Source organism: Falco biarmicus, chromosome 12 (assembly GCF_023638135.1).
Source record: "Falco biarmicus isolate bFalBia1 chromosome 12, bFalBia1.pri, whole genome shotgun sequence".
Taxonomy (NCBI): Eukaryota; Metazoa; Chordata; class Aves; order Falconiformes; family Falconidae; genus Falco; species Falco biarmicus.
Window position 1 is genome coordinate 19,385,225 of NC_079299.1, and position 20,224 is coordinate 19,405,448.

Sequence of the window (20,224 nt, forward strand, 5' to 3'; positions counted from 1 at the left end):
GAATCCACTGGAGCACATTTTTCTTTATCCCTTAACAGGAGAGGTCCAGGATTCAGCCTCTCATGATTCATCAGTAGAAGATTAGAAAACTGGAAAAAATAATTGGGATTGATTTCTTGGATCTTGACCTATCTATACATCTGAGCTCCCTAAGAAACTCAAATCGGTGAACACATGCTGTTACATATTAAAAACCTGTAACTTGAGCTTAAAAATACTTGAACCAATCCTAAACACTTTTCTCTTTGTTCAGAAGTGTTTGTCCAAGTGAAGAAATGCTGTGTGATTCAGACTTTGTGTTTTCTGAATGAGTCATTGCCTACCTTGTTATTGCTGAGACCTGTAGGCCAATATTAAGCACTCTGAAAAAATCCTATCCTACATAATTTTGTTTTTCAATCTAAACCCAGCAGGAAAAGTCAGAGATGGTTAGTGCACCAGACACCGTGACTGTTCATCCTCAGTTTATCAGATCCTCGCAACACCTATCAACTAACAGGTAAATTGGTCATCTTTCTCTTCCTTACCTTCTTGTAAAAAAATGCAATTTTAGAAGTGCAGTTCACCAGAATGCTTTTGCAGATACCACATTCAAACACCACGTTTCCAGTTACAAAATAAATGGCTATGTAGAAAATATATTTTTATCATTCAGTTATTTTGAAGTCATTTGGAAGGTAGTTTATTGTAGCTCGGTTTTTTTGACTTGGTCTTGGGATCCTTGAAATCTGTCACTAGGGGCCCCGTGACAGATAGCAAAGAAAGGCAAGTCTGGTACCAGTCAGTTTTGCTATATGAGGAGACTATATCTCCTTTTCAATGTATTCAAGAAGGTGCAAACCAATTATTTAATATATAGCCTAGATAGATTTTCTGATGAAAAATGTCCTGGTGCTACGTTTATGCAGCATATTATTCTGCAATGATATTGCATTTGATATTGTAAAGCACTAGTGCATCCTCCACAGTAGAAAAATGTAATCATCATGGTTGTTTCATCATCAGCTACTTCTGATTTCAAAGCCTTTAATTTAAATTTGCAGTAATAGACCTTTCATAGCCTTCAAGCAGAGTAGAGTGCAGGAAAACACATACCTGAATGTGCAGGTTTCCATAGTCATTGACAATAAATGGAGGTGGTCTCTCTCCTTGCCTCTTCCTTTTTCTGTCCCCGCCTCCCTCTTCCTTTCCTTTTCTCCTTCTCTCCCCCTCCTTCTCATTATACAGTTAATCTTTCTCTGATGAGTGGCTTCACCTACTATTTTATAACAACACCCTGCATAAATGACATTTCCTGCTTTGCAGCAAACATAATATATCCTATATACCATTAAATAATGAATACTGGATTTTCTTTAAACTGTAAAATCTATTTGAATCTTTACTATAGATACATGACAGTTTACAATAAAAATGTAGTACTCCATAAGCAGTACAGAGAATGAAACAATCCTCTAAAGTTGTCTAAGAAGGCATTTTCAGATGTCTCAAACTGATGAAAACTGACTCTAGTCTTCTCTACTTTGCTTCAGTTCTTACTCTGTGCTGTCTCAAGACTTTGACAGTATTCACTTTGCAAATGGCTGGCAGGTTTTAGGCCTAATTTGAGCTTTTCACTTCTGGTTTTAGGCTAAAGGTTACTTGTTCCACAGAAAAGCTGACGGAACAGAACATGAGAGCGTTTTTGGTCTGGCTTAGTACAAAGTCAGCCAAATTAGCTCAAGCAATCCATGACTGTCACTTTAGCTTCGTACTGAACTGAACTAAGGACCTCTTGCACAACGTCTCTGCCTCATTGCTCTTGGGAGCAACAATTTCCAGTTGGTGTGCTGATGCATTGCTCAGGAGAGAGGTATCTTTTGCAATCTGAGCTAGAACTAAAAAGAACATATGATAATGCCCAGGAACTTTCCAGTGCAATGAGAGACTGATTTCGCATCCCCCACCCTATCTCAAAAGCGAAACTGCATAACTGGTTTCTTTTTAATTTTCTTTTAAACTTTTCTTTCAAATGTCTTTACCATTTGTATTTATTACTGGAGGACAGGTCTCAGAAAAGTGTGTCTAGCATTTGGAATAGAACGGGGGAAGGTGCCTGGCTGCTTTCAGCTGCCAAGTTTATTTCAGCATCATGTACTGCCTTGCATGGTCTCTTGTGAAAAATCACATTCTTTATAATGAAGAGTTTCTCTTTGTCTGAGTAATGGATATGTTGACTGAGACTGGATGATCCTTGTGTATAGATCATAGAGGCAGAACAGTCATCTTCTTGAACTTATATTGTAGAGGGAGTCACGATGAATATAGTTTTGTTTTCCCATCTCTATTAATATTGTCACAATGGTCTTTTGAAGTTAACTGCTCTTTCCTCCTTATAGTTCCAGAAAGTTGATCTTATTTTATGTTAGGCTCTTTAAATGTATTTTACATAGGTATGTTTGCAGTGTGATGTATATGGAAGCAGAAACAGTATTTCTGCTTTTTGTGAGGTGGGAGCTGCAGGCTTAACATCCCATTGTGCAAGAAAATTTACTTTTTCCCCTATTTGAGGCAATAACATTATAGAGTAAAAGTTTCTAATTCCACATGCTTTAGGCTTATAAAACAGTAGAATATTTATCTCCCAAGGATTTCCTTGACCTCAGTTGACACAGGAACTTTGCTTACCAGATCGCATGATTGTTTAGGATGAGTCCAGTCTACAATTAATTACATAGTCCTAAGGCACAAATGGCTCTTGGCTTCTAATTCACCTAGAAATCAAGTCTCTTTCTCTGAAATGATACTGCTATCTTCACCCAGAATAACTGCTCGCAAAAGCAGAAACTGACATGAATTATATTTGTTATGATGCGGTGTAAATAAAACCTATTTACAAGATGGAATTCAGTTCACATTTGTGTTCAATAGTAATGAGATCTAAAACTTAATGGGCTGCATGTCAGAAATCAAAGATTGCTGTTGACATAGTAAGCATGTAGTAAAACCATTCAGACAAACTCCTGAGTGTGAATGGATATAAATTAGAAGTAATAAATTACCTGTCTCAGCATATAAAGGATACAGGTATATTCATAATCTTTCTTGAGATTTATATATGGTTTTGAGGCAAAATCTTTTGATCACCTTCTAGTGCACGAGGCATGTGGATTGTTATTGTTTGACACACCTTAATCATGTTACCAGAGAAAATTAAGCCTTGGGAAGGGAATGTGATAGCCTCACATCGCATTTTGTATTAAATCAATTTATAACTGAAATAACAGAGGACGGAAGCTGGTAATCCTTTTGAGGCTTAAGAAGGATACACACATATAAAAGGTAGTTGATTCATGGCCAAACATGCCTCTTTTTCAATCGGAAAAAAAAAATGGCTGAATAGTTAAGTGCTGCAATGAGTCTATGTTAATAAAAAAGTTGAACAGTGAGCATTTCTGCCACAGTTGGTAAGGCTTGATCCTGCCCTCACTAGAGTAAGAAGTAAAACATTAATTTCAGTGACCACAGAGCTCAAGTGGGGAAAAAGGTGACATAAGGGTTATTAGTGGGTTTGGCATAAGAAAAACATTTCTACATAAGGAAGATAATTTCTTGAACAAGTTAATCACGTTACCAAATCTGATGTACCTAAAGTAGCTGAAACCAGTAGTTTGTGTATTGTAGTCTTACAGACTCACACTCATTAACCTGTTGAGTAGCTTCAGAAGGTTTCCAGACCATATTTGTCTTTGCATATGTCTTTCATATGAAGGTTGCAGAAATATTAAATCTCATCTGATCTGAATATATTACTCTAAAATGAAGAACAGCTGTGCAAGGTGGAGAAAGAATGACCCATCTCTATATTTCAGACAGAAAAGGGTCTAATCAGCAATCCCAGACTCACAGTACAAAAAGAAAGGAAGAGAAACCTAAAATAATCATCAAAAAGTTATTTTATTCAAAAGGAATACCTAACAAAATCCCTCAAACTTGAAAGAGAATACCCTACTTGTCTATATTGTCTCTACCGTAAAGCTGTGGTGCTAACTGCAACTTGTACTATATGTACGTTTATGTCCCTTAATGGGTTCCTGTGAAGTCTGCAAAAATTCTTAAAATGCATGTTGAGCTCAGCACTCCACGTCTGCTCCACTTCAGAATTCAAGCACAGTGTTTTTTTCATCCTCATATAGTCTTTTCCCACACTGGCTTTCATTTAAGAAATTTATCAGGTCCTTGTCTGTTTGAGTTACTTCTCTCACTGAATATTTAATTTCACTAGTGTTGAACTGTTCTTGTATTCTTCTTGAATCAAGCAAATGTTGGATAGTTATTCAAATCTTCTAAAAATTTTTGGATTCTTTTTTTCCTTCTCTCAAAAGGAATAGATTCTTTTTCATTCAATCAGATCTTTCTTAACCTTGCTCATTCCCTTTTACTGAATCTCATTTGTCCTATTCCAGCAAATCCCACAGTATGTTCAATCTCAGACTCCTTGGCTCTCCAGCTTCTTCTTCAAAATATTCCTGTCACTCTAGATTTCCTTGGAGATATTTTCAGATAACTTTTCATGTTCTCTGATAGATTTAAGCATCAAATTTTTTAACATTTATTGTCCTGGATTGCAAAATTTACGCCCTATATTGATGCTATGTGAAACAAGGGAAATGTTCACATACATACATACATTGCAGCATTTTCTATTGTAATAATTTTTCATTCCTGCCAATTTTATGCAGGGTTACATGATGATAAAATATAATCTGTGAATAATGTCATTGATTAATGATATTTCAAAGGTTTTCACATTCTGTTGGTAAAACTTAATTTGAACAATTTATCTATGAATCTGCAAGCCAAGTTTAAATTTGTAACCAAATACTACAATGCTCAGTTTTTAAGCATCTTTTATCTTGCCTGCCTTTATACAGAACATCTGTTCCTCTCTCATCCAAGGCTCAGACAATGGAAGAACTGCAGCTGAGGTTTTTTAACATTGCAGAGGTTGCACACCTTCAAAATTTATGCTTTCCATTTTAATCTACCCGATTTTCCACTTTTTTTTCAGCTGGCAAATCAACCACGACACTCATCATCTCTCCAGCTGCTCTGTCCTATGGGCTTGATGGAGCTGATCAGTCCATGGGACGGTTGTCTCTGGCCCTTAGGTTCCTGCAGCCACTCTGCGTATATCTCTCTAGCTGCTGCCCCATCCCATTACTACCCAATTACCCAGAGGGTGGAATTTCAGATGCAAGGTTAAAAAAAGAACTGAGACATATGAAGTTGACAGACCATCCTTAATCTCCAGAAGAAGCAGGAATTTCACTGAAGCTGTCAGGAAACAGTGCCTTGAGACTTCTTAAATTCAACTCAAGGAAATATCAGATTGATTCAGAATGAAAATGGGAATTATACTTTGTCAACAGAACATGAATGGTATTAGAGCTCAGGAGAAAGACAAAGAGGCAGGACTTCTACACCTTGTGTGTCCATCAAAATGCAAAACTGTAATCCAGGAGTTTCTATTTACACATTAAAGAAATGTTGGCTGGAAAGCACCTCTAGAGATCTCCAAACCAACTCCTTGCTTGAAGGAGGACTAGCACCACACTAAATCAGGTCAGCTATGGTTTTGTCTGGCTTTGTCGAGCATCCTGAGATGTCCAGTCCTTCAGGCTTAACACACAGAGAGGGAGATCATTACCCCCTTCCCATGCTGTCATAGTGACTTTCCATTAAATTTAGAGCAGTACTAGCAAAATTTCTCATCTTTTCTCATCTCTGGAGCAGCATCTAACCCTCAGATGAAGGAGGAGAGTCCTGGCTTCTAAGAACAAGCTAGGCTCCAGCTTCCTCTGAGCATACAAACCACTGCACAGAAAAATTACACTTTTTCATTCCCTTATGATTTAATGTATCTTGCAATGCCATAGAAAGATTATCAGAGCTTCAGCATGAAGGATACAAATTATCCCCATCCAAGGTCATCCCTCTACCTAGGGATTAGAGAAATTTCTGGGATACTTAAAACATGGATTTGAGTTCTGCCAAGCTGAGGGGCTCATTTGTTAGATTAGTACTTTAACTGTTAACCTCTTATATGGAAGCAGCACTTTGAGTCATTACAAAAAATGTTTATAAGCTTCCTTGTAAATTTCCTTAACTTGCAGGAGATGAGATTGCATCCCACAGACAAAAACGTCTGTCTGTATCCCCACAGGCAGAGGGCAGGAGTTGAAGGTCCACCTCTGAGCACAGTAATGTTAATTTCCTGATTCTGAGCACCAACTCAGTCTAAGGGGTTTTTTTAATATCACCTTCCTGAGGTGCCCAGTACCCCCAGAGCACTCTAACACAGGTTTTGGCATATTGTCCTGGGTCCAGGAATCCACTTGAAAGTGAGATCCCTAGAGGTCAAACCCTGTCACACCCGTAGTGTCTAGGTTTTTTAATGAATCTGGGTCAAAGTCCCCTTTAAAATGGGGATTTAACAATTCTGGAGAATAATTTTCACTTACATTAAATGGAAGAAATTAGTTCAAATATATAAACTACTGCAGCTTAAAAATAAATTACTTCAGCTGACTCACAGTATTTATAAAATTACCCATTCTGTTCATGGCAAATAAAAAGCAGAGAAGCTTATTTCAATGAAAATAAAGCAATGGAAAAGGATCACATTAAGTCACATTACCTTACATTTGTTGCAGGCTAAGGACAGCTGTGGATGGTTGCTATGGTTCAGTTGATGTGTAGTGATTTATTAAACCATGGTTATATGACTTGGATGCCTAGGTATCTCAGGGCACAGACACAGAGTCCTTTTAGAAAATTGAATTTAAGACCCTACATCACTTAGTTTTTAAGAACTGTCAAATTAATGGAAAAAATGTTCAGGAAATCCTAAAGTAGAACTATGATGTGAAGTTCCCAGATATTGTTAAACCACATAGTAGGTAATAACATCACACATCCTTTCTAGCTCCTGTAATGTTTAGGCATAATAAAGTACAGAATATTATTAACATTAAATATGATATTGCTTTAATTGAATTAGGCTGAATCTTAAGGGGGTTTTAATCCATTTAGGCAGGTGTGAATGGTATGGGACTCGAGGAGTTAAAGAGAAACATTTCGTAAACCTGGAGCTGTTCATTTGAAAATGACTTATACTCTTGGGCACAATATCTTCGGCAAAACTGAACCTGGCACAGTGTAATACAGTAAAATTTTAGTAATAAATTTCTTTCCTTTTTCAAGTTCTCTGCCAGAAATATCAATTCATCAGCCAACAGTGAACAAACTACTGCAGAGTTAGAAAAGCAAGATCTTGCCAATCCTGCCATCTACTGGAAAAATCCTAAACCTGAGTCATCCAGTGTTTCCACTCTCTAAGGTTGGCACCAGATCCAGCAGCATATGCAACCACCAGGGAAAGGAGACAGTCCCTAGACATCCCATGGCAGAAATCTGCCTTCCTAGTGGAGAGGTTCCTTGATAACGATATCTGCAGGGACAGGAATGCACAACAGCTGTTTGCAATATATTTGGCTATCATCAACAAGCCACATCCCAAGTCCTCACTGAGTTTTTATCCAGTCTCCCACTGATTTTGGTAATATTTTTGCCTGACTAAAGGAAGAATGGAAAATGAGCTAAGGCCTCACTTGACTAATAGTCAGTTTGGGAACTAAATATACTATTAAAAACTGTACATCAGATACATCAAAGTGCTTTACAAGCCCTGCTTAGAAGGCAAATACTAAAAATATAATCTTTATGAGCTTATAAGTCATTCTTTCATAGCCACATTCTCTACATAAACCTAATCATCACATGCATTCAACTGAAAATCCTCTTCCAGTAAACAAGTGCTTTATCTAGATAAAAAAAGTCTTGAAAAACAGCTTCCTTTTAGTTAATTAGCATGTGTTAGTATTCCTTCCACAATATCTATATTCTTTCTTTCATTTCTGCTCTCATTCCAGTTTTTCAGAGACCACAAGAGTCAGCCCTAATGAAGATCCAGCTGGGAAAAACAATTCAACCACTTCTAGTAGTCCTACTTTAAGAACAAGGTAAGAAGTGTACCTGGGCTATTCAGAGAAAAAAAGCAAACCAGTAAGTAATATGCCCAGATAACCCTCTACCAGTCTCTTTAGCAGTCTTCTTAAAAAACAAAAACAAAACTGAAATTGCTGATTTTCCTCCAACTTCCAAAACAACACCAAGCTTGTCCCATAGCTTTACACCAAGTAGCTGCATTATCACTATTAAAGAGGTAGTTTCTTGTTTGACCTGAGGGTTTTTTCCCCATAAGCTCATGAATCCTCAAGGTTGTGTCTTCTCAGCAAGAGAAGGGACTCTGAAAGAGTAAATAAAAACATTTGAAAGGAAGAGAGATCAGAGTATACAAGGCAGGAACTGTGCAAAGATTTTTTCATTCTCATGATTTTGTCCTTAAAATATTTTTAATGTCTCTCCTATAAATTATTCTAGTAAAATAAAATTATGCCAGCAGCCTGGGTGTGTCAGGCTTGGCAAAGGTTACACATCGTGTTTTCTCAAAAGAGGTACTGCTTTGTGAAAATTAGCTTAGCAGGTTAACAGAAACTACCTTTCCTTTTTTTTTTTTTTGACAGCTACTCTAGTTTTTCTAATGTGCTCATTTCCATGTTCTTTCCTCCCACCAAAATATCATGCCAAGTCAGTATACTTCCAGAAGATACATTCTTATTGTGCCTAACAGTTCTGGCTATTAAGGCCCTTAGGAAAATATGGTTAAGTCACTATTTTTCCTACTGCATTAATAAGAACAAATCACAAGGGTTTTTTTCTTTCATTTTCCAAAACAATCCATTTCTAGAACAGCAAAAAATCATGGAAAATTTCATCCCCCAAAACCTATTTTTTTCAATTGCATTTGTGTTTAAGAAAAAAAGAAAAAGAGAAGCTAAAATGGAATTTAGTCAGTACTTTCTCAAATACATTGTGTATTTGTTAGATTGTTGCTGATCAAATGAAACTCAATAAGACAATAGTCCTTTACTGGTGTTCTGAGATCACCTTGTAAATCACATTAAAAGATACATTTTATTAAGTTCATAGTTCATTCTATATTTTTTTCCCATTTTGGTTCACTAATTCAACACTGAGCACTTAATTAATAGCACAAAGACAAGGATATCGGACTTCCACAATTACATCCTACTGCAATAGTCAGTAAGCTGTAATTACAAAGGTAGGATATGTTAAAAAAAATGTTTCTCCCTTCAGTTCCCCTTGTCCTTCCATACTGTAATTTTTGCCACTATATTTCTCATTTCACCATTAGTGCCCAGTCTTTAAACAAGGCTAAAGACACAGGGCCAAATTCATAGCTTTCTGAGCTGATTAGAACAGCTACGCTGTACTGCATCGTCTTACACCACTGGCGGATCTGTCCAAAGCTGAGGTAAGTCCATGATTTAACTGCAGAGATACAAGACCTCAGCTGGGACGGGAGACTCAGCAGCACAAAGGAGTTGCAACTGTCAGCAAATATCACAAATGTCATGTGTTTGTTTACTTCTGTATATGCATGAAAATTTAATTCCCTTACGGTAGGCAAAAATACTGTTGATCTGTTCAAATAAATAGCATTTTTTCCTGAAGCAAACAAACACATGGCATAGTCACAACCTCATTTCTTTGGTACACTCGCTATATTAGGCTTTTCCACTTGGCAGTAACTCTGACTCAGCAGTAAAATGTTTTTCACCCTTTGTGAGAGGTTTTATATCTGATAAGCATGTAGCCCTACCAAACTAAAAAGATGTTGGCTAATCTTAAGAATCTATGTAAGAGCATTAAGAAGTCTTGAGCTTGGTTCTCCTCTGTACTGTGCCACCTCTAACAATGTATCTGAAGAACAAAGTCCTCCATGCTGAAAAAAGAGATGAGATAACGCAACAGGAAAAAAAACTTCTTCCTTCTTGCTCAAGTCCACGAGTACACTTTCTTTATTTCAGGACCCCACCAAGTTCTTCTGTTCCTCTGACTGGAGACAGCAAGGCTGATACTGACATCCTAGCTTTCATTAAAGCAAGACAGAACATCCTGCAAAAGAAAGGTAAATCCTGCCAAAACATAGGAAGCCAAACCAAAATCTCCAGTACAGCATTTTAAAGCCAAAATAGCTTTAGTCCACATTTATACTGACGCAAGTGAGAACTGATTCTGGCTTAAGTTATATTACATTATGTTCTCAGCCGTTCTAAACACTTGAGGTTCTTCACATGTATTTATTTTAGTAGTTCAATGCTGCATTGTAAAACTGTGATGTCTGTCTGTTTTTCTCAGTCACCATCAGTAAACTTTCTGGGGCATGCATGTCTGCACAGCCTGCACAGTGTAATTTTTTACACTTAAGTAAATGGATTTGAATGTGGTTTCTTGATGATTAAAACACTTCCAGAATTTTCTGTATACTTTTTCTTTAAACTATCTGGCCTGGTTTTCAGTTGGTACAAATGTAGCTGTAACAACTGACACAAAATAAAGATTACATAAATGATTGTACTGCACCCTACCTTATGATACACATTGGCCCACCCCGGCAGAGTATGACCTTAACAGCTATTTCACTATATCTAGGTCTAGCAAAACTTTCTATGGGTATTTGTCACCAAATCAGGTACCGAGAACAATCATAGTTAGGCAATGAAGTTCACTCTACAGTGAAGATAATTCAAATTGGCAGGAAGCAAAAAGCAATAAATACACCACAGTGGCACTGCAAGGTGGCCTAAAAGTAATTCATTGTGACAAAGAAAAACGACCCGTATGTTGGGGGGGTTTAAATAAGAGTTTTTAGTGGCAGCAAGCAATTAGACAGAAGATGAAAGCAGTAGTGGTTACCCAAGCAATAACTTTCCATCAGCACTTGAGTGCTGGTGACAGCATTATTCAGCAAGCTATCAGCACCTGGCAGATGGTGTTAGCACTGTCACAAAGTGGGGTTTCGGTATCACACTGCTTATCAGAAAACCGTCAGGTAAAGACACAGTGGCTAAAAAAACAGCTTCCCTATGCTCATCTAAAGCAAACACTTAACACACTTAGGCTTTGGGATCCCTTTTGTCTTTATTTAGAAAAGCTGTTGTCAGCTTTCTTCTGCAAATTACATTAACTTGAATTTATAGGCAGGTCACCAAAAGACGGTTGGAGGTAAGTGTCTTACAACAAACATTTCAGGCCTTTAGAAGGTCCAAAACTGACTCATTCTGCGAAGTACAGTAACCCATCTAATAAAAGCACAGCTTGTCCTGTGATCATCTCCTAAATTATACCATATCAGGAATCTCTCTCAAATGCCTTTTCCATCCTGATTGTTTTTCAGCCACAGGCTATTACCTGCCCTCATCCATCAGTCTCAGAAGGACCTAGGCATTATCTACATTGACTGCTATTAGACCCCAAGTTATAAAAGGTATTCTTGCAGAACAAAGGACAGTCAGCACTTAAAACTGTTCTGGAGTTTAGTTAGACAAGAGGAGCTGCATACTGCCCTAAGTAGCTGAAAGGGAACGGAGTCACCCTGACAGTGCAGGGCTGCCAGACTCAGCCAGTCACTAGATATAGGCAGGGGAGCAAAGAGTCAAGAGGCTTCATCAGTACGACCCGCGTATATCGAACATGTAGGACCTGATGTGTTGTAGATAAGAGACACCTCAGCAGCAAGTTCTAAGGAGGATTTGGTGTCAACCTGGCCTATGAAAGAAAGGTTTTCTTCCTTGACTACTTATGAAGAAAGGGGAAACCTCCCAGGTTTGAAGGATGGAGCCACCGATAGCAGGAACTATTGATCAAAAAATGTCTGTAAATTCTAATTTAGCAAGATGAAGGAGGGTAAAATCTAATAATTAGTACTATTAAAGAAATACTTTGTACTTCAGCACCATAGTGAAACCTGAGGACATTTATGAGGTGCAGTGGTAGCCTTTCAAGCTGGGAGAAGACCATGGGCTGCAAGACTCCACTATTCCTGTATCTGTGATAGCTTTATGAGTTCCCTTTTCCCATAAGCACATCGCTCTTCCTTGACGTGTTTCTAGACTAAAAGGAGGCAACAGGCACAGTAACTGCTGTAGTGTTTGTGCATTATTGGCTATATGGAGTTTCTGATAACAGTTGCATCCAAAGCAAAGGAGAACTGGAGGGTTTTCTTTTTTGGGGTGGGGATGGGGACTTGGTTTTATTTATAAAAGAAAACTATTAGAGGCAAAGTAGAGTTAAGCAGAGAGGAAGAGTAGAACAAGAAGGCATGTATTCTGACTGAATACTTTGGTGGAAAAAGTTATGTGTTAGCAGTCTCACACAAAACGTTTCCTCAATAATTTTCGAACATAGACAAAATAAACCAGAGCGAATTCTTTGCCCAGGGCCACTAAGCTGAGTCAGACAGCTTCATATAGAAGCTACATGTGCTGAGTCCCAGCCCCGTGCTCAGTTGTCTCCTTCCCAAACTCTTCAACAGAGATGTTCAGTAAGCATTTCTGCATTTGCACACTGATGTATTCATTCCCTGCACAATTATGACACACACAGTGCCCTGCAACAAGCAACGTGTGAAAGCACAGGCTCAGCCAAACCAATGTCTGCTAGAACTAAAACATGTCAACATACTGACTGTGCTTTCCTTTATCAGTATCAGCATCTTAGAAGCAAACTGAGGGCCCCACTTTACATTAGCTGGGGGGCGGGGGGGGGGGGAGGGGGGGATAAATGTGTGCGAAAGGCAGCGGAGTGTAAAACAAGTTTCATAAACAGAAAGCGTGGGAATGCTCAGTATCCTTGACAGTAACGCCGGGGAGGGAATAAGAGGTCTCCGTGCGCATTACCTCAGGGGCTTGTAGGTTGTTACCATCTGCTTTCTAAACAGAGCGGAATTAAAGCAGGTACCTTCAGAGGGGCTTGCTGGTGTTGCCAAAGCATTGTCATAACTACACTGGAAAGCGTTTCGCAAAGGGCTGCTCTGCAAACCTGCCATTGTGCAGTCTTGAGGTAGAGAAATGAAAATGCAGAAGTGTAAATGAATGATTTATTTATTTATTTATTGTCTTAAAAGTTTAAAATTAAGAGGTTACCTTTTTTCCTTTCTTTTTGTTTTGTGTTTCTGAAGTTTGTTTTAAAACTGATAACACAACCTGAAATATAGTCTAATGTATTCTTTATCTTCTTTCAGGCTTGGGGAACAAATGAAATTCTTGTTACAGTCGACCATTTCCTTTTAGAATCCATTCAAGACCTTTAGTCTTTCCCTTCCTCTTCTGTTTAGAAACAGGTATGAGTAAGTATTTTAGATGTACAGGTTTAATTGGTAAAGGTATAGAAATTGTCTTTCATAGCAAAATCCATTTCTCTGGAATATTTGAATATTTGCACTCATTATCTTCAGCCTGCATTAAGATTAGGCAAAAATAAATCAACCAGTCAGGAGTTTGCCAAATATGTTTAGTTATTAAGAATTGATTTTATGTTTTCTAAATGTTACAATTATCTGATGTATTAGTGTTCTTCTACATCGTTGATCTGAGGAACACTTCTTACTACTGATGGTAGTTTTGTTTGCATTGATTTGCATAAGGCTTTATTAATTACATCTAGTTGGCATCCAGAGATGTCTGTGCAAAAACAGTAGTTATCTGGGTTACAAAATTCTAGAAAAATTCCATTTGAGACCTTTTGCTGATTTTTCTTCCCCAAGGAATACTAGTTTTTGTATCAGATTACTAGAATACTGAGATTGCATTGTAATGTGAAATTAATTTTTATTAAAAACTAATTCTACAGTTTAAAATTTCCCAACTACTTTTTTTCATTTGAAAACATTAAATGTGCAAAATATACACCCTCCCACAATAGACAGGTTTCAGAATAAACAATGAAACTTTATAGGCTTCAAGTAAATCTGGGCAAATACTTGTAAAACACAAATAAGATGTGAAAGTTTAAATGCAGTTTAATTCTCTGTAAAAGTCAATACAGCTACCACATAAATTGGTAAGCTTTTTGCAGATTTTAGGATGTACAAGGTGAAATAAAAGTCAAATCTATCATTGCTTTGGGAAGACAGAGTTCAATGATTTGTTCAGAGGTGGGAAAATCCACAGGGCTTCCCCCTTTTGTATGTTTGCTTTACTAGAGTTTATATTAAAATGTCCTTCTTCTGTCAGAATATTTAGCTGTCTGTCTGTATTTTTATTCTTTTTATTCTGTTATATATAAACACTGTATTTAATATACACTGAACTACCATTTATACAGCTTCATTGAGCAGAGTAGGGCCACCATCCTGCCTCCATCCAACTCAGCTGGCTGGAGAAGAACAGAGCTTCCAAACCATTGCTGGGTGAAGCTGCTGTCTTCTTTGGTTTTCAGTAAAACCCCCATTATGGTGGATTTATTTGAAGTTGGCCAAAAGAGAATTACGGGTACAACATCTCGTTTCTTTTGTCATTGAAGCATTTCCAATACCTTTGGGTGACTGGTTAAGAGAAGGATCTCAGCGCTATCCCAGTACAATCTATGTGACGCTGCTACACTTGATGATTACATATTCGGTGTTTTGTTCTCAGTTTGCCACACATCTTACTCACAGAGAGAAAAAGTTGCTTGCTCTCCTGTTTCAAAACTGTCTAGCCTTTTTTTACAATGTTGTAAAATTGGTGTGAAATTCAGTCACTATCAGCAAAGTAATACCTGACTGGCAGAATGTTCTGAGATTAAGATTATACCAAACATAAGAAAAGCTTGGACTAAAGTACATCCAATAATAAAAAAACATATAAATATATAAACCCATATAAATAAATATAAAGCCTTTCTTGCTTCTTTTGGAAATTTTCATAATATCATGTGGAAAGAAAACATTGCTCATTCAGTATGTAATAGTCTTAAGAATTAAAGCATACACTTTTTTAAAAACTGACTCCACTCTTCAAAGGTTGCCTCTTGGGTTCATAGGAAAATTCAGGTTGGAAAGGACCTCAGCAGGTCTTTAATCCCACTTCTTCCTCAAAACAGCATTAGCTATGAGATCAAAGCAAGGGCTTTATTCAGCCTGGTCTTGAAAACCTCCAAGGATGGAGACTGCATAAACTTCCTAAGTAATCTGTTCCAATGCTCAGCTATCCTCACCATGAAGAAGTTTTTACTTATGTCCAGTCTGAATTTTTCTGTTTTGCTCATTCTCTTTCTTCCTTTCACAAGACATCCTGTCAAAAGCCCGGCTCCATCTTCTTGATGGCTTTCTCACAGGTGTTGGAAGGCTACTGGGTTTCCTCTCTAAGTCTTCTTGTCTTCATGAAAGCATTGCTTCAGGAAGGTTTGGCTGGCCATAGATGAACAGAATTACTTGTTTTAGTAATCTATCTTCATATAATTTCTAGATCAATTTGAAATAACCCAAGCATTTACCACACTGAAGAAACAGTCAGGGCTTGCATTCATAATGGTCTTGACTCCTGCCTAAGCCACCTGTAAAATAGTATTGCTAAGCGGAGAGATTCTCATGCATATCTGGCTCCTGTCTATTCACCGTGATATCTAGCTGCTGGCTGATTAAATGTTAATCTGTAAATACCATTTATTTGTTATCTCCAACCAGAAATCTAAATACCTTTTTTTGATGGAGATTTTTTGGGGAAATCCGGTGCTCTACAGTGCTAGATAACATACAGATATTTCCAGGATTAATTTATAACAGACATTGTGCATCATCTCATCTCTTATTTCAAGGCATTTCCAGTCCTTCTATATAGTTATTTCAGGGTAAGATAGACATCTGCTGGTCTCCTACAGTAGCATAGCCTCTGGGAGGGTCAGGCCATGACCCAGACTTATAATAAATGCCAAAGGGTCTGTTCTCATTTAAGCTGAGCCTGCCAGGGATCTCTACACAGTCTGGGACCACACTAGTGAAACCCTTGAGTTTACCAGCTTTTGGCTTGGGCATTTGTTTCCATGTTCATCACTTCCTGGGCACTGCAGCATTCCAGAGAGCTCCAGGGAGAAAAGGACATAACCTTATGCTGAGTTTCTCTGGCTTGGAAGATGGACAAACCTAATTCAATCTCCCCTTTTCATTCCTGCTTTTTTTTATGAAAGAGGCTTTGAAGTGGAATAATGAGGTTCACACATGTAGCAATGTAAGTATGTATTGTAATATCCTCCCAACAAAAGATTTTATTGTTCTTACCTGGTTTAATCAGTCATAGGATGTGGTTTATGTCAATGTATATGCTGAGAGAACTTCAACATAGCAAAATGTTAAAACCTTGTAAATGTTGCCTGTACCAAATATACAGCTGGTAAATATGAATGCCAACAAACTGAAAATCTGCGAATGCCCAGTTACATACAGCTTGTTTAGTAGCTTCGTATAGAATTTGTTTGTCTTTTCAAAGTCCATTTTTAATAACCACACCAATCGAACTCCTGTTTTTAGATTATTTCATATGAATCACTTTTATTGTTGATTAAATCCATGTTAAATGATCTTTTCCTAATAGGTTTTCTGTTTCTTTTCCTGCATTGTTTGCTTTGAAACCTCACCAATAAGGCAAGCAATGCAACCTAGATATTTATAATAGTATTATCCATGCCTTGATTTGACACCATCACAATAAAATTGAAGACTTTTGACTAAAACTTTGTTTTCCCTTTTCCTTGAGGGAAGTCTCAGGGACCGCACTTGAGATTTTCTAAAGATTATCTTCTGTTCATTTTTTTTTGTCAGCTGATGTGCTTCATTTGATGCAAACAGTGAACTAAACAAAAACTTGTATTTGTGGGCCACCAGCAGATCCACCCAAATGCATTTATACAGATAAAGAACAGAAACAACAAGTTTTACCTCCAATACAGTAACTACAAAACTCCAGGAAATATTTTTTTCATGGAATTTGAGAAAAATAGTGTTGAAATCTTGGAATTCTTTATAACTTTTATTTGAAAAGGTTTCATGTTTTCACCTATGTGAGTGTAATCAGGAAGTAAAAATGGTTGGTTTAAATTTGGAGAACAAAATCGGAAGTAGAAGATTGCCAGATGGTAGTGTCATGCCTGAAGAAATGCAGTGTTACTGATATTTATATTTAACATGGTTCTAAAATAATTTCCTTAACTCATTTGAAGTGCATGGTTTAAAAGTCATTCAAGGAGCAAAGCAAATTCAGAACATTTCAGTATTTCCACATACAAACTGTTCAGGCTGAAATGCATACCCTGTGGAAGGATGGGTCCCTGGATCTTTGCATCCAGTTTGTCATCTAGTTCTGTACAGAGATATTTCTTCCAGAAAAACAAGTCAAAAAATTCACTCTCCATCAGACGTTTGAGAATGACAGGATCAGCCAAGGTATCTTAAACCATTTAATTACTCATTTTAGAAACACCTTATTTGTATCTATGTAAATTATACTCCTACTAATCACAATGGTATTTTTTCTGGCTTCTGAAATACAGAGCAAGGAAATCATGTCAATTATTTTTCACCTTTTATTTGGCATCTATCCATGTTTAAGAATTCTTAGGGACTGTAATAGCAATAGGAGAAATGGAGAACCCTGAATCCTTCTATTTGCTCCAGGTAATACATGTAAAGTGAGTCATTATCTTGATTGTAGACTAGGATGTTATATTGGGTATCTGTCCTTTCCAGAATGGCTCAGGTTTTCTCTGGGAAAAGCTGGATCCTACTGGGTCAGTCACATACTACAAGGGCATTGAGGGAGGAAATTATGGTAAGTGAAGGAAAAATCAAGGAGGTCGTGTTCAGCTCCGAATTCAAAATGTGTTTTGTGAGAATTCATTCCTTAGGTTTTAGACCAAATGCGCTCTGTTTAACATGGGCACAGAGCAGTGGAACAGCCGGACCCCTGAGGAACAGTCAACTTCCAAGTTCAGGTACTTTCAGGAAGTTTTGCTTTCAGCATTTTTTATTTCTAATGTTTCTGAACTCAGGTTTTATTTATTTTCTAATCAGAAGAACATTATAAGAGCAACAACAGAAGTTAGATTAGACAGTGTGCTTTGTCATCCCATCATCAAAAGGGATCTGCTCGTATTGTTATTTTGGTATATTGTATATTATGCCTTTTTACCCAGAAGCCAAATTTAATTTCTGATGTGGTAAGCCATGCTGAGTTCCCTCTTCCAGATTCAGAACTCACTCAGAAATCATGAGTCTTCCATTTACTTCTAAATGTCTATCTTTGAGTTTCTTTTTTTCCTGTGGCAAGACATAACTTCTGGGATACTGCACAGAATCTTGTTTTGTTTTATTCCTATATTGCAAACTGGCACTAGGGAAAAACAAAACAAACCCAAGCAAAATAACTTTGCAAACAGAATGCTGATTTCTGTAACTTGAAAACTATAGGTACATATTTCTGTAGCTTTTCCATGGAAACAAATATGGCAGCATCAGCTACTTACAGGCTGTTGTCTTTCACATTTTTAAAGCACACTGCTCTGCTCACCTGTATGGAACTGTGCATGTTTATGAAAATACTTTCTTAAATGTGTGCTTCATGGTTTTGCTCTTGCGTTTATCTGTAAGGTCATTCAGCTATAAAGTGGTTCATCTCCAACTCCTATTTACTCTGCAGTTTCTTCTGCACGTACAGTTGATTTTGTGGAACAACAAGCTGTACCTGACAGAAATCAGATGCAAGAGAGAAGTTCTTTTAAGATACCCTGAAAGTAATTGTCATCCTTAGCACAAAGGGAAGGCCTTCCATCAGTGATAAGTAAGTTGGACATCTCAGCTGCTTCAGATCGATTTGCTTCATAATGTTATTGCAGTGCTCAGTAATATTAATGCCACTATAGCTTCTACCTCCCAAATGTTTCACTTCAGCCAAAAAGAAACACCAGAGCCCCAAGGCTCTGTGTCCCTGCACATTGCACTTCTCTACTGAAATCTTTCTGTCCCCTGGTCCCAGACAAGTTCCAAGATGTTCTTCTGAGAGTTCTCCGCAACACTTTTCACTTTTCAGAGTGACAAGAGGCCTTCTGCTGCCAGTCAGTCATCCTCTTCAGGGTGGAGATGGCTGGCCCTAGGCAAGGCACACAGTTCACATGGCAAGTAGAGGGATTTTCGCAGATACGGATATGAATGAAACCATTTTTTCAGTGTTTTTTCTCTGAGAACTACCTTTTGTTTGAAGGTAGGTGAAAAACAATCGGAATACTGAGCAAAGGAGGGATATCAGTATCCAGAACATGTTAATGGGAGGGGAGTTTAATAACAAAATTGCAGTCCTAGCCACGTGGCCTTTTTGCTCTGTGTGTTTGTTTTCTTTCAGAAGCAGTGTGGCATAGGTGACACTTGCCATAAAGCTCTTCCTACAGAAAAATATGCAAGCCCAGCTCATTTCCAGTGCATGATAATCATTAAGGCTCCCATGAGTGAACCTCTGATAGTTTTTTAGCTAACAATTAACGTTTAGCCCTCCTTCCCCTTTATGCATTAGGATTAAAAGGGCAATACGGAGACTGAAAGCAGTAGGCATGAGTGGTTCAGTCTCTAACACTACGGACTAAAGGGTGCAGTGATCTGACAGACAATTCAGAAGCAGCAGGAAAGCCAGGCAGTGAGGGGACTGATCTCAGTAGGGTTAGACAAGAAAGAGGAAGCCTGTCTTGTGACCAGGCTGAATTCAGGATGTTTATGAGCTTTATCATGCTGCTTTCACTGGTGCCAGCAATGTTTGTATGGTACAGTCAGCAGCTATTGACTTTTCCATTTATTCAGCTCCATACTCTTCTTTGTTCTGGGAAGTCTGCTGTAATTAGAGAGGTTATAGTGTTTTCTTGTACAGAAGTCTAGTGATTAGAGTAAAGCTTTACTTATCAAGACTTTAAGAGCCTGTCCGTGACTCTATATTTCTATGACCCTCGGTAAGTCATTCAGCCACAGTTTTACTTCAGCTTTCCAGCCTGGGAAGCAATACCAGCCTCAGAGGGCTTGCATCAGGCTTCATTCAATTGACATCTTTGGATAAAAGTTGTTTTAATAGGAGAAAAACGCTATGATTCACACTCTTACTGAGCCATTAATGCTCTCCCTTGGATAGAGATGGATAGAGAAAAGATGTGGAGGGATAAAATTTGCCTTAGGCCTGATACCTGTATGTTCTGTTAGAAAATTCCCCAGGGCACTAGCTGGGAACACGGGTGTGTGATTCCTGGG

At 37.9% G+C, this 20,224-nt stretch overlaps 1 protein-coding gene across 1 annotated transcript in view; it reads left to right on the forward strand.

The window, feature by feature from the left end:
* The window catches only part of KIF6 (kinesin family member 6), a 158,356-nt gene extending 144,616 nt beyond the window's left edge, over positions 1 to 13,740 (forward strand). Inside the window, 4 exon segments of the mRNA XM_056357424.1 lie at positions 411 to 499; positions 7,974 to 8,063; positions 9,996 to 10,096; positions 13,211 to 13,740. Of these exon segments, the coding sequence (XP_056213399.1) occupies positions 411 to 499; positions 7,974 to 8,063; positions 9,996 to 10,096; positions 13,211 to 13,227 (297 nt within the window). The 3' untranslated portion in view covers positions 13,228 to 13,740.
* The last annotated feature ends 6,484 nt before the right edge of the window (positions 13,741 to 20,224 follow it).